This window comes from Thalassophryne amazonica, chromosome 2 (genome assembly GCF_902500255.1).
Source record: "Thalassophryne amazonica chromosome 2, fThaAma1.1, whole genome shotgun sequence".
Taxonomy (NCBI): domain Eukaryota; kingdom Metazoa; phylum Chordata; class Actinopteri; order Batrachoidiformes; family Batrachoididae; genus Thalassophryne; species Thalassophryne amazonica.
The window spans coordinates 37166719-37182406 of record NC_047104.1 but is presented as its reverse complement, the minus strand read 5'-3'; the positions used below and the strand labels follow the sequence as shown (position 1 = coordinate 37182406).

The window sequence follows — 15688 nt, the reverse complement described above, 5'->3', positions numbered from 1 at the left end:
ACTTTTGCTTGTTCTGGTGATCCGTTCAGTTTGATGAATATTTTACAGTTTGAAGTCCATGTGTGCTGGATTTTTCCCTGTTTCTTCAAGAAGCGTGCTTTCCTGGCGATGTCGGCATTCCGTTTGGTGAGATGTTCATTGATGAATACGTTTGTCCCTTTCAGTTTTCTTCCTTGTTTTAACAGTGCTGTTTTGTGTTTTCTGTTGATGAATCTCATGATGACGGTTCGTTTATCACCGTCATTTCTCCGGGGCAGAGGGTGGCACGCTTCAATGTTATTTAAATCCATTTCTATACCTTTAGATAGGAGGAAATCAGCAACCTGTTTTTCCACAGAGCTGACCTCCTGTTCACTGGGCTCCCCTCCGCTCTCATCTGTTACCGCCCGTGCGTAGGACCGTGGTTTGATATGAAGACCTGTGATGATGACGTCGTTGATTCTGGTGTACTGCTCCAATTCAGCCACTCTATTTTCCAGCTGCACCAGATGCCGGTCTTTCTCGGCATTCTGGAGCCGTAATGCCTTCACCTCCTCCACCAGATCCATGATTGATTTCTGTTGCTGCTTCACAACAGAAATCTCCTCTGATAGAAAGTCCAGAGATTTTTTTAATATCGTCACCTTCCTCCGCTGTCAGAACCTTCTTAGGCCCCATGGTCGGCTTATGAGCAGCTTGTCGATCGCCGATGTTAACAGCCTGCGTTGTTTGTCACCGGGATGGATCTGCAGTGCGCTGGTGCCGCGCGGCCTCGGTGTTTCCGCGCTGATGGATCCGCGGTGGCTGCACGAGGCCTCGGGGAAGCGGCACTCGTGACGCAGCGCGCGGCCTCAGTGAATTCACCACGTTGGGCCTCGGACGTTGTTGCTGTCCAGTCGCGGGGCTAAGTTGCCGGTTGAGGTGGTATTCCCACTGTCCGGGTTGGCAAACACCGGCGTGGCAGATGGCAACTACAAACACCACCTCAGAAAACTCAGGTACAAACTTTTTGCAGCTCGCTCTGACCACACGCAGCTTTGACTGACTGTCCGACTGACTGACTGACTGAGGCAAAGAGGTGTGGAAAAGAGAAGCTTTACCATCAGATAGCCTCGTCCACAATGACCACAAAAGACTCCAAGCTGTCATTGATGTTAAACGGGGCAATAGTATTAAGTTAACAGTATTAATACTTCACCCAACCACTAACCGTGAGTGAAAAAAGTTTTTGTGTTGTCATTCATATTCTCTTAAAAATGGCCAAAATAAGCAGAAATTCTGCCAGGGTATGTAAACTTTTGAGTACAACTGTATCTTAGGTTTATTTTATTGTTGTTATTACTGTTGTTATTATTTATATTATTTTAAAAGGCATAATTGTCTGATACAAAGTCTTATCCAGTCACGTGCTAACAAACCATATTTTGTCTTCTAGCCTAAAGCGCTGAAACTTCTTGGAATGGAGGTATGTTAGTTTATATTTAAACTCTATCCTGTGATTATATTTTGAAAACAATCTTCTTTTTTGCAATATAAATGTCATATATGAAACATTAAAGGCTTCAGTTCAGGGATGTTTGCTGTTGTCTTAAAACTGCATTTTATCATGAGCTATATGTGCTGGTTTTGCTGTTTTGTTTTTAATTTTCAACTTTATGATTGTTTTAAATTCTTGTCTCTGATCACCTGACCCTTTGTCTCTGGTCACCTGACCCTTTGCTTGCAGGATGATGATCCTTGCCCAAAAGGAAAAGGAAAAAAAAACAAGAAGGAAGAAGACGAGACAGACATAGACATAGATGATCCGGAGCTCAGCCATTTCCAGTACCCATTCCATGAGCTGATGGTGTGGGCTGTGTTGATGAAGCGCCAAAAGATGGCACTGTTCCTTTGGCAGCGGGGGGAGGAGGCCATGGCCAAGGCCCTGGTGGCCTGCAAACTATACAAGGCGATGGCCCACGAATCATCACAGAGCGAACTGGTAGATGACATCTACCAGGACCTAGAAAACAACTCTAAGTAAGTCAAGTTCAGATGAAACTTGGATGAAAGAAGAAATCTATATTTTTTTTTACCTGCATCACTGAAGGCTGAACAGATCCCCAAACTGCTTGACTGTATGTGGTCTCTATACACAATATGTTGACAAACACTTTTTGGGTCAAGGTGAAACTTGGTACACAAGGTCGCCTTATGGATCATGATAAAATTGTTACTGTAGATTACACCTTGCAAAGGTCTTGCACACAATTGGGTTCAGACTTATTGATGCAGTTTAGGGTCAGTATCACCCTTGTTAAAATGTACTAAATTCCTTGTTTGGGTGTATAATTTGTATTTTAGTCTCATGGTAGCGCTCGTGCAGTTGTTAAACGTGGCTATTGTTGGTGCAGGCAGTTTGGCCAACTTGCCTACGAGCTGTTGGACCAGTCATACAAACATGATGAGCAGGTGGCCATGAAGCTGCTGACTTACGAGCTGAAGAACTGGAGTAACTCCACCTGCTTGAAGCTGGCAGTTGCTGCCAAACACCGAGACTTCATCGCCCACACTTGCAGTCAGATGCTGCTGACTGACATGTGGATGGGTTGCCTGAGGATGGGCAAGAGCAACAGCCTCAAGGTACAGCACCCCCTTCTCAGCATATCATAAACTCAGCTTTGTCATGCATATGAAGACAATATATCTTTAGAACATGTTCCCTTTCATGGTCCTGGTTCGTGATTCACAATGTTTCACTTTAAATAATGATGTAGATATTGTGAGTCGCACTGATTAGGTTGGCTGAGGAAGTCTGTTGTTTTTACTTAAATGTTCAGAACAAGACAGTTGTGTTCACTGGGGCAACAGTATTACCTACACAAAAGTTATTAACTTCACAGTGTAAATTGGGGGGGGGGGGGGGGTGTTTAATACCAGCCCGAGGAAGAGTCCTGTTGTTTCATTTACAGATGATGGAGGCCATTGTACTCATTGAGACCTTTAAAACAGCAGAAATGTTTCTTTACCCTTACCCAGATTTGTGCCTCGAGACAATCCTCTCTCAAGGCATAAATCAATCAACCGGCTCAGCTGGCCTCGGCGTATCCACGCCAGCTGCGGATGTCTGCCCAACTGGCCGTGCCCTCACCTGAGCTGTGCTGGAATCATAAGAGAAAATTGTGAGAGCAGTCTTTGGTATCAGCAATCATCTGGATCAAATAGTAGAGAAGCTTGAATCTTCGACTGGACTGGGTTGCTTGACGTGAGGACGTTTCGCTTCAAATCACAGAAGCTTCCTCAGCTAAAATTCTTGCTCTGGTAGTCTGACTTCTGTCTTGACTCTTGTAGAGAAGAATAAACCTCGGTTTTATTCTTCTCTAATCACATGCTGCTGGGCCCATATGGTTTCCAGGGTGGGTTGAAGTTCATGGGTCTGGCATCCAGTTGCTGTGGTGGGTGGATGTTCTGCTCTGGCACTGGTATGCCATGGCAGTGTGCCACATTGTGGAGGATGCCACAGGCCATCACAGTGCTGCACACCTTCTCAGGTCAGTACAGCAGGTCCACACCAGCTACTAGGTAGTGGTGCCGCTTTTTTGACTTTGTCTCCAGATTTAGTGAGTTTCTGACCTTCCCTAGCTCCTATCTCGCAATTAGCAACAAATGTGGTGACTTTTATTCCAGACAAATTGGCCATTTTGAAAATAGTTGAGTATGACGAAGTGACAAAAACAGCAAAATAAATGAATAAATGAATCAATAAAAACAAAATTGTCACTACAGTCCCCACACATCTTTCCCACCCCAAAAAACAAGCAAACAAAGTAATTCAGCCTTGAAGAGAACAGGATGCCATTCAGGTTCCCACCATATGTGAAGTAGGCATGATTACATCATTATGCAATCTTGTGTCTTTTTTTGCTACATTTCAGAGAGCCGGTACTTCTGGTACATTCAGCTAATGATTTAGCTTACACATTCCAGCTCCATGCCTCCAACACACTGGACTTCATCTCCATAATGCAGATAAACTACATTCATAACAGAAATCTTTACCAGTAAATGAGGCAGAGGAATGCTTCATGCAACATGTTCATTGTTGTCATTTACTGCAGTTCTGTTGACACTGGGCTGTCGTTACTGTTCCTCCGTTCCAGGTAATTGTAGGAATCATCTTCCCACCTATAATTCTGCTTTTGGATTTCCGGACCGGAGATGAAGCTGCACACCATTTGTCTAAGGTGAACAGCAAGGCCAAGGAGGAGTCATGCAAGGTACAAAACAATCTGCAGCTTCAATCACATGATTTATGGCATCACTAAAATCTGTTTGAAACATTTTCTTGTTTTTCAGGATGGTATTGCTAATGCTGACACCAAACCAAAGAAATGTAAAGAAGAGGAAAACTCAGCAAAACCAAAGAGGAGGATTCCTATTGGCAAGAAGGTCTACGAGTTCTACACCGCTCCATTCACCAAGTTCTGGTTCACCACTGCAAGTAGTATTTTGGTTCTTATCAAGAAGTCAGGTCGTATTTTACACAAAAAAGTAAAGTAGTCTAAATGAATGAATGAATTAATAAAGGAAAGAATGAAACTATGTAATCACTCAAAGCTGTAATATACAATGACGGATAGCATTTTCACTCAAAATGCAAAATTACATGTTTTCATGTTGGGCAATTTATTATACACTGATCTACAATTTACTTTATATATTACCATAATTTTGTGACCCAAAGATGATGATAAACCCATTCAAAACTTAAATAAATGTTCATAAATTAGTGTTTTCAATTAATATTTGAAGAAGTTTAGAATTAAAGAATTAAAAATGTATTTCGTTGTTCAGATTTAAAGCCACTTTCTTTTCTCTGAAAGGTATCCCAGACAATTATGTGTCACATTTTCTGAAAGATGAGATTGGTCTGAACATTTTCATATGCAATACATTGGCATTACAATAAAAGAAAGTGCCTGAAAGTATGGTAAAATGGAGAAAATGCCTCTGGACCCCAGAGGGTTAAAACAAATTCTGAGACTGAATGGAGGCTGTTGAAGCACAATGTCAACATGTTAATTTGAATGCTGATATTGGTCTAAAAATGAAATAGATTTTTGTTCATTTGTATGAGTGTTTTAAGCCTCCTCCCCCCTTTTCTCCTCTCATCATTTAAAAAAAATCTGATGAGAGAATATGACTCCACACAGAGAAACCTAACAAATCTCTTCCATAACTGAAAACACAAACACGAAGTGTACAAAAGTCAGATTACAGCTGGAGATGCTTTATGTTGCACACCATATCTCTGATTTATCACGTTAGTTATTGTTATGGCATCATCCAGCAGTTAATTGCATGTTGATGTTTTTCTCCTCATCTTGCAGACAGACAGATTGCTCAACTTTTTAAAAGTTTGCTTAACAGATAACAGTGGAGAACAGACAATTTTATTTTTCTTTGTTGATGCTGAAGTGTTTATAGATTAAATAGTGGAAATTGCAGCTGATCAGTTCATTTTTTAGTGTTTTTAGTGAAGTCACAACTTCATTGTAAGCATGAAATTAAAACCAGGAAACAAACTCATATTGTCAAAGATTTTCTGGAGTTTGACCCCAAACCTTTATTGTCTTTCTTCATTCCCATTATTGTATCCATGCCTCATGGAGTGCCTCCTACTTTCCTTGCTTCCTTCTATCTCTCCTCCTTTCTCTAAACTTCACTTTCAGTTGTACTTTTTGTCCCCCATCAGCCTGTACTCCCTGTAATGTCTTATAGATTTGAGACATATCATATTTGCAGCTGACATGTATCCCTTGAAGGTCTATGTCAATTTATAATTTCATAATCTATATTTATAATAGTCAAGTGGCTTCTGTGTGGGTGTATGCGTGCATGTAAATGGCTTTGATCACAGAGAAAATGGGATGAGCTGACATTTGCCATTTGATATGCTTATGTATTTTGGGTCAAGCATGAATGCTGCAAAAACAGAAAGTTGATAGAACTAATATTTTTGGAGAAATTGGGGATATTAGCTAACAGCGCTGAACAATAGATGTTGTGCTGCAATGTGCCATGGGAGTTAAGAGAGTTGGGGTTTAAAATGTTATTGTGGTTTATGTTAGTTTAAAAGTGTTGTTAGTGTTGGTGATTTGGTGTGTTTTTGTAGTTCAATTGGTTTAGTCAGTTTAGTTAAGTGTCATGTTGCTGTTACCATGGGTGAGAAGTGTAGTGTGTTTGATGTCTTATGCCACCATCTCTGTTTCATGGGTGTGTAAAAATAAAAGCATCTGCTTGGGGCAAAATGCAGAAAAGACAAAACACTCTGGCTTGTTTTCATTCTTCTGCACAGCTCACTACAATATATTAAAAGTGAAGTCGTGTCTGTGTATGCATGCGTGATTTTATTTTGTAAGTTCAATATAAGTACATAAAATAATTGTAAAAACATGCAAATACATGGATGACACGAGAGTGAAAACACTTACAATTGTGCTCATAAATTTACATACACTGGCAGAATTTCTGATTTTTTTGCCCATTTTTCAGAGAATATGAATGATAACACAAAAGGTTTAGTTTTAGGTGTAGTTTTTCCACTCATGGTTAGTGCTTGTATGAAGCCATTTATTGTCAAACAACTGTGTTTACTCTTTTTAAATCATAATGACAACAGAAACTGAACAAATGACCCTGATCAAAAGTGTAAATACCCTGGTGATTTTGGCCTGATAACATGCACACAAGTTGACACAAATGGGTTTGAATGGCTACGAAAGATAACATCTACATCTGTGATCTGTTTGCTTGGAAGCATGTATAAAGTGAATAAAATTGATCCTAGCACAGAACCTTGTGGAACTCCATAATTAACCTTAGTCTGTGAACAAGACTCCCCATTTACATGAACAAATTGTAATCTATTAGATAAATATGATTCAAACCACTGCAGCGCAGTGCCTTTAATACCTATGGCATGCTCTAATCTCTGTAATAAAATTTTATGGTCAACAGTATCAAAAGCTGCACTGAGGTCTAACAGGACGAGCACAGAGATGAATCCACTGTCTGAGGCCATAAGAAGATCATTTGTAACACTAATGAATTCTGAAACCTGACTGAAACTCTTCAATAGACCATTCCTCTGCAGATGATCAGTTAGCTGTTTTACAACTACCCTTTCAAGAATTTTTGAGAGAAAAGGAAGGTTGGAGATTGGCCTATAATTAGCTAAGATAGCTGGGTCAAGTGATGGCTTTTTAAGTAATGGTTTAATTACTGCCACCTTAAAAGCCTGTGGTACATAGCCAACTAATAAAGATAGATTGATCATATTTGTTCATTCTGTGGTTGACAAGTTACCAGCCTGACAACTCTTTTTAAGGCTCATCAAGTGGTTCATTTTTATAAGATAACTTCCTAGGAGAACTTTAAAAGCGAATTTACAGAATGGCGACTTTTCCTTCCAGGTTGTCCGGCTGCCCGTCCTTCCCTCAGTTTGTCCATCCATCCGTCCATCCATTCTTCCGTCTGTCCATCTGTCCATCCGTCTGTCTGGCCGCAATTCATTCACCACAATGTAGCTCAGCACCTACTGCTCACAAAAACTTCATATTTGGTAGGTACATGCCTTGGAGGAGTACTTCGCATGGGTTCGAAGGCCAGTGATCTTGACCTACTTTTCAAGGTCACCAATGGTCACAACTGTCAAATCCTTCGCCACAATGTAGCTCGGCACTTTTTGCTTGTCGAAACTTCATACTTGGTGGGTACATGCCTTGGAGGAGTACTTCGCATGGGTTCAAAGGCCAGTGACCTTGACCTCCATTTCAAGGTCACCAGTGGTTGCATTTGTTTTGAAGGCTGGCGACCATGACTGACTTTTTATGGTCACTGTTTGTCACATCCTTTAAATAAATATTATGTCAATCTCCAATTTTTTCATTGTATATCCCAGTTTATATCAAACACATAAGGCTTCAACCAAATACCCACCCCATACAAGTACATATTACTGCACTTTGCATGGAAAATAATACTGTGTTTTTCTAAAGTCACAAAGACTTTTAATCCGGTTCCAACAACTTTTTTTGAGGACACCAGAAGTACCAGTGAACAAACATCCTTGAAACAACCTTTGTGCTTGGGTCAAGCAAGCTGCACGAACCTGCTGAGAGCCTCAGCCTTCCAGCCGGTAAAACCAGCCAACACTGAAGCCTTGGGATCGCTGGGTAGAACTGCTAGTTTAACCCCTGACCCAAGTGAGCTCAACCTGCAAAGGCTGACCACATCAACGGCCGATGCCAATCGGATCATTTCACCTCATCAATTGATCACCTAAGTGAGCCAGCAACAGCAGGGCTTATTAAGTGGTACAAGGTGGCTTCATATATTTGTTTGATAATTTTCTTAATAATAATTGGCTTTGAAATTCATCACTAAATTCAAATCAGATTTATTTACTTAATTCCTTAAGCTTTATTTCAGGTTTTTTTTTTCAACGTCTCATGAGTGGCAAAATGTGTCCATAAATGAACTTATGTAATCACTGTCCAGAATCAAAATGCCAGTAAACTGTTCGTGTTCCTTGTATATGTGTAAATAAAATGTAAATATTTCTGCTGTGGTTTGTGTTCAGATAGAAACTTCTGGGCATTCGTATCATTGAATTTACAACTTTCATAGTGGAGACTGATTAATGATTTGAGACTGATTAATTAATGGTTCAAAGTTCCTATATCTTAAAATATAGGCGGTGCCCTGAGGTTAACTAAATACCATTCTAATTAAATATCATCCTAATTCAATTAAATATTGCTTTATGGCCCGGTCACATGGCATACGACAATTCCTGAATGAAGGGAAAACAGTAAAAAAACGTTACAAATGAGAAACGAGCTTTATCACTGAATAACCTGTGAATAGTAAGTCCCTTCGGCTGCTCCCTTGTTTGCACTCAGGGTCGCCACAGAAGGTGCAGATCCAAGGTGGATCTGCATGTTGAATTGGCACAGGTTTTACGCCGGATGCCCTTCCTGACGCAACTCCACATTACATGGAGAAATGTGGCATTTGGGGGATGTGGGCAAATGTGGGATTTGAACCCGGAACTTCTGCACTAAAACCAAATGCATTAACTACTTGGCCACCACGCAAAAGGGACGAAAATGGAACTAAACAAAACCGAAGCTAATGTTGATCTCAACACTTTAAACGAAACGCACCTGGAGCCACTGCTGGAGCAGTGTGTGTCTGCATCTCTGCATTCCAGGACTCGGCGCTGGGATGGAGAGCTCATGGCACCTGAGTCCTGGAGAAACTGCAAACAGAAGCGCATGATCCAACCCACTGTGGAGATCTGTGCACACAACGGTGGATCGACCTGTTCTGGTTCCTTGTCCAGAACAAAATCGAGATCATCTCCTTCATCTTCAGAATCCTCACTGTCTGGTTCAGACTCTGATGACACGCTGCGCACTCTGTCTTGCTCCAATAAAAAAAAAAAAAAAAAAAAAAAAAAAGCTGAAGTGCTTGGTCAACATTCATAAAACACCACCATACACCACCAAAATTATACACACTGCAAACACGCCAAATATTTCTCAAATCTCTCAAATACCAAAACTCTAATCGCTGTCTGTACACCCAAAATGCGCACGTACGAAACGGAGAGAGAGAGAGAGAGAGACGCTGCCTGCCTTTTTTTCACAACCCTGGTGTCCCTGGTGTTTCTGAAATATGCAGCCATCAACGATCGTGTTGGCCGTCAGCTCCATGGAAACAAACAAGGCTGATTGTGCTCCTGTAAAGCCCCCTGCTGCGAACAAATACATAGCCATCAATGATCGTATCGACACTTAGCAGCTACACGGAAACAACATGGAAACAAATGAGGCTGATCGCACTCCTGCAAAGCCCTTCCACTGCAAAGAAATACAGAGCAATCAAGGATCACTTCCTCAAATCTTTGAACTGTCAGACTGAAAGGGCCAGCAGGCTTTTCTCTCTGCATGGGCTGGAGGACAGCAAGCCCTTCAGAGCTCATGGACAGAATGCTGCAGCTCTGGCCAGACTTTTTGTGCAGCAACTCTCTCCTCATGTGTGCAGCATTGAAACAACACCACGATCATGGACTGCCATGCACTGGCAGAGAGGCCGACAAATGCTTCCTGGCCAGCCAGTACCATGACATGACCATGGCAGCACTCACCACATTACACACAGCGGCAGAAGCCCCACACCACACACCAGCACTACCCGCGGAGGAGCTGCATCTCTCCTCCACAAAAGCACTCACAAACCAGCTTTTGAACTGTATGAAAACATTCAGCTGGTTGAACGAAGTCAAACTAAATGTTAACGTTACAAAAACTAAGCAAATAATAAAAAACTGTCAAGAACTACAGCAAAATGAAATACGGGTGAATTGAGGTTTTCGGGACCATTCCTTCTAATTTTTCAGCAGTTTAAAAATCCTGACGAAGTGCCAGCTGCAGGAATGAAGGTGCACGAAAGTTAAACAATGCCAACGAAAGTCAATAAAACTCCAGATTTCTTATTTGGTTTGGGCTTCCTTGGCCTTCGTTAAGTGCGTGTGACCGGGCCTTTACGAATGTGGCATGACTTAACCTGGGTCCCTCCAAAGAGGACCTTTCAATTTTAAAGATTAATAAATCTTAATATTCAAATTCCTTACATTTCTGGTCTGCCCATTTGTTCCAAATAATTATTAAATCTTAAAATTGTTAATTATTTTGGTGACCCATTGAATGAGGTCCAGTCCAATTTATTTCAATTTAGGATCTTAATAATTGTACTTGCTACAGCTTTTGCTGCCATGTGCGGCCAAGTTTAAGGGCCCCTTCACACATAACACAATTGAAGTCGACTAGCGTACCGCCTCGACTAGTGTGCCATCTCAAACGCCTCGTACAGCTGTTGCCACAACATTCGCACACAAACAAGCGGCCAAAAGACAGCAAGTGCCCTGCTAGTGCACATTCGAGCCCCCTCTTGGCAGGTGTCGACCAAATTGCAGGCGTCACACACGAACATCTAACACTTCACTTAACACTTGAAAATGTGTGGCCATTCGCGCTGTTAGCACAAAAACGGTGAGCAGACAATCACTTTTGAGCTGGCTGTGAAATTTGTCTAAATGCCTCCACGAGTGTGGCGTTGTAAAACAGCAACACACGTGATGTGCCAGAGTGTCGGCTCCCCCCTCAACACGTGCCGTGTGTGTGAATCGCGTGTGTGTTGTGCTCCCCCCACCCATCCACCACACACGTGGCATGCCGGGGGGGTTGGTGGGAGCGCATCTGCATGAACTGCTGATATGGTGCACACAGCACAGCAAGCCGCCTCCCAGCTGCTGACCAGAGACTCACTGACAGCTACAAAAGAATGATGGCTCAGTGCACACAACGTGTCACATTAGAAACACAGAGGCCACTGCCAGGACAGGTACAACAAGAGCTCATTACACTTCCTTATCCCCAGCCAAGTCTTGTAACTCTTCCCAGGGATCCCAAGGGGTTCCCAAACCATATGGAAAATATAATCCCTCCAGGTCTTCAACTGTGCCTCCTCCCAGTTGGACATGCCTGGAAGACCTCCCTGGGGAGATGCAAATGTTATTTAAATTTTTTTCTCTCTCTCTTCAAGTGAATGTTGGTCATGTATATGTCAGATCTCTGACATTTTCCTTAAAGATGATCTTTTGTATGAGACTAATGTAAGTGTGTTTGCTGTCAGATTTCCTATCTGGTCTACTTGATGCTCTACAACTACATCATACTGGTGAAGATGGAGCGCTGGCCCTCGCTACAGGAGTGGATTGTTGTTGCGTACATCATTACGCTGGGTTTGGAAAAAGTCAGGCAGGTAATGTTACCTTTTCGATCGTAGAGTCATGTCCAATGAAAAATGTGGAACTAGCTTTGCTTCAAAACTTTGAATATGCCAGAGTGCATTGGTTGCAACCTTTGCTTTTAATTATGTGATATCCTATCTTGATATCTAACATTAACAACATTAACATAGTTAGTCCACAGTTGGCTTCTTCTTTTGAATTTAGCCAGCAAAAGGTTTAGTTGAAAGTAAGCTTTAAGATTCCAAAGAGTGCTCTGCTTCAAATGATATTGTTGTGAAAGTGTAGTGACACGGACCCACAACAGGGGGCGCAAATGAACGGCCAATAGATGAGCCAAAAAGTAACAATTTAATGTTGTGAAATGTGCACAACGAACATACAGACAATCTCAGAATATAATTACAGTCAATCCACAAAGGTGACATGTGGGCAGGCTCGAGGATAGAAGACGTCTGTCCTGAGAAGAGCCGGAACCACACGATTTCCGCCGCCACAGAACCTGGTGAATACTGGAGCCGCCAAGTCCCGAATTCCCAGGTGATCACCGTCCCGGACTGTCGGATCTGGTACTGCTGGCGAAGAACAAAGACAGTCAAGTGTGGGTGTGTGTACACCCAGTAACAACAACGGTGGGAATGCCACCTCCACCTCTCAATACGTTGCAGCGATCCCTCAGAGGAAAAAGAGTGCCGTCTTGCACAGCCTCCCCAAACTAAGGACCTGCAAACACTCACAATAAACAGATTCAGAAAATACCACAAAAAGGCTGAGGATATTACCTCTAATGAAGTACGATATCTCGGCGATGAGGTGGAGATGACGTCTGGGTTTTATGGAGTGCGATGATGTAGAATGTGTGACAGCTGTCAGGAATTAATGAGTGACAGCTGTCACTCCCGGCTGTGTCCGTGGCGGCAGCGCCCTCTCGTGCCTGAAGCCCGCACTTTAGGCAGGGCGCCCTTTGGTGGTGGGCCAGCAGTACCTCCTCTTCTGGCGGCCCACACAACAGATATCATGTGATGATCGCAAAAGCACACAAATGTAACAAGAGCAAATGGAGATTTATGATCACCTTCAAAATTTAATGGAGTCTTCCGCAGCCTAATGTCTGGCTGTGGTGAAAATTTTGTCAAACTCCGTGCAGGAGTTTTGACGTAATCCTGCTAACAGGCAGACAAATAAACCCCGATGATTTTATTACGTCGTTGTCGGATGTAATAAGACAAAAGTTGGAAGCTGGATACACAAAGGCTGTGGCAGTCGTCAGCGTGCTAATCATTTTTCCAGTGAGAATGATGGCATGTGAGTGAGACTCCTGCACTGGGCGTGATTTGTCTATTGTCCAATAAAATTAGATTAAAAACATGACATGCACAGAGCTGCATCCCTGAAAGAAAGTTTCTTTCTCAAATTAAAACTCAGCCTCAGGTCGCATGATCGTGTAAAGTTTACATCCTTCCATAAACTTTATTATGACCAGCAATCTGACCAGGAAGTGGGCGTTACTCGCACGAACCGAAATGAAAATAAATGTTGGAACACATTTAAATGCACACTGACAGCCATTTGCATGCTGTATTTATTAATTATGCTGTCCTGCATTTTCTTTTCTCAGTATTTTGAGGGGATGGTACCCTGAGGCCCTCTAGTGACCAGTAACCCTGGCAACATACTAATTAAAAAAAGAAAGAATGAAAAGTGATGAAGTTTCAATTCATTCTGCAGAAAGTTCAAAGCATCTTTTTTGTTTTCCTTTGAAATACCTTGGCAGACAGATACTTTTAATGACTGCCCTTCCTATTACAAATATTTGTGGTAGAGTGATTATTTATTACATTAATCATTAAAAACTGGTCAAGAGTACCACCAATACATCCCTGTGCTGCCTTCAGATTCTGATGTCAGAGCCGGGGAAGCTGAAGCAGAAGTTCAACGTGTGGCTGGAGGATTACTGGAACATCACTGACCTGGTGGCCATCTCTGTCTTCCTGGTGGGGCTGCTGCTGCGGCTGCAGATGGAGCCATACCTGGGCTATGGGCGTGTCATCTACTGTGTTGACATCATCTTCTGGTACATCAGAGTCCTCGATATCTTTGGTGTCAACAAGTACCTGGGACCCTACGTCATGATGATTGGCAAAATGGTAGGCTGCACTGCTGAGATCAGGGGTGGTGTAGAGTCCTGATCCAGAACTCCATAGCTTGAAGGTTTGATATTATTCCAGTCCGTCAGCCAAAAAGAACCATGTTGTTATGCTTAGGGGTTACAGTAGGTCCTTTCTAATTAATTGTTGCAATAAATATTAACTTAAATTTGATGTGAAACATTGAATATTTATGGCTTGTTCTCACTTTCATCCATATGCGTTGTGGAAGATCATGATCTACAACCGTGAAAACCAAAGTGTGCAGATCATGTTTGCCCGCAAATATGATGTAGTGTGCGGTTTGATCATGTAACATGTTAGACTTGTCCTATATAACTTACAAAAGCAAACATTTTTAGCACAACCTTTATGCTTCTGGAAAACGTTTGATGTCACAGCGTGTACAACAACACTGTGGATGCCACAGAAATGCAAGTCATTACCAAATAATGTCAAAATTCAGGATTAGTCCGTGGGCCAAGCAGGTTTTCAGTACCACTGAAGGTGACCAAACGACACTGAGAATCCAGCCTCGATGTACCATGACCTACATAAACATGTATGATAACCATCACAGGGTAGCAGCTGTAGCCAGCTAGGGGTCAATGAAGAATTACACATTGAAACTACATCACATTGCCTGATCATAACAATTCCAAAAAGGTATAGTTTGGACTATCTGTGATGGAATGTTCTGGAGTTATGGGGTAAAAACAGCAAAACTGGTGACAAAGGTCAGTTTAAGTTTGTACAGGGGTCAAAAGTTAAAATTGCTCCAATTTCAGTACAAAAATGATGCAAATTATTGTTTGGGTTGATAGAGTTCTAATAAGGAATAGTTTACACCATTTGTCATGTTTAGGGCCGCTTCACACATAGTGTGAAGTTTGGACGAAGTGTGCACTTAGTGTGCATGACACAGGAATCGCGTGCAAACTGTGTAATGTCGTCCCTGCCTCCAATGCCTCGTACACCTGTTGCTACAACTATTTGCGCACACAAGCACCTGATCGACAAAGTGTGCACTGTGCGAATCCATCACACCCTCTTGCGGCAGGTGTCAGACAAATTCCAGGTGATATGCACAAACATTTAACACCGCTCGCATGGCACTTAGAAAATGTGTGGCCAGTCGCACTCTTGGCACAACAACAGACTGCACACCAAAGCCACACTTGTGTGGCCTTGGTGTGTGTGCTGAGATGACAGGAGGTGTGTCCTCCCACTGAAGCGGCTGTGGAAATCTGTGAATCTGGACACCACGTACTGTGTTTGGACGGACATGGACAAACAACTGCCCACTGTGACGCACGTGTGTCTGTTTGCTGTTATCAAGTGGACATAAATAAAACCATATATCACTGTGGCGACGTGATGCAGCAAATGAGCGCGTGCACGGCGCGCACATGGACATGCTGCTCTCAGGTTGAAACAGACCATCAGATCAGAACACAGAGCAGGCGAGCTCACTGTCACATCACCTACGTGAGCTCTGTTCCACATGATGTGGTGTCCTGCAACACGTCGTCCACAAGACACGCGCGCGGCCAGTTGGAGACACACCAGCAGATGTGGACATGAATGAGACGAGTGAACTGCTTCTCATTCATGTCATTTCTTGACTGTATGTCTGTGACCATGAGTCATTTACAGAGGAACAGACAGATCATATTTGTATTACTCGCTTGATAAATGTGGTGTT

General features: G+C 42.5%; 1 protein-coding gene across 1 annotated transcript in view; it reads left to right on the top strand.

Annotated features, from left to right (window-relative positions):
- Positions 1 to 15688, top strand: part of LOC117503507 (transient receptor potential cation channel subfamily M member 1-like) — a 143711-nt gene that overhangs the window by 108342 nt on the left and 19681 nt on the right. Inside the window, exons 16-22 of the mRNA XM_034162772.1 lie at positions 1415 to 1444; positions 1706 to 1998; positions 2373 to 2601; positions 4119 to 4235; positions 4315 to 4455; positions 11722 to 11850; positions 13732 to 13983. Of these exons, the coding sequence (XP_034018663.1) occupies positions 1415 to 1444; positions 1706 to 1998; positions 2373 to 2601; positions 4119 to 4235; positions 4315 to 4455; positions 11722 to 11850; positions 13732 to 13983 (1191 nt within the window). The remainder of the gene's footprint in view (positions 1 to 1414; positions 1445 to 1705; positions 1999 to 2372; positions 2602 to 4118; positions 4236 to 4314; positions 4456 to 11721; positions 11851 to 13731; positions 13984 to 15688) is intronic.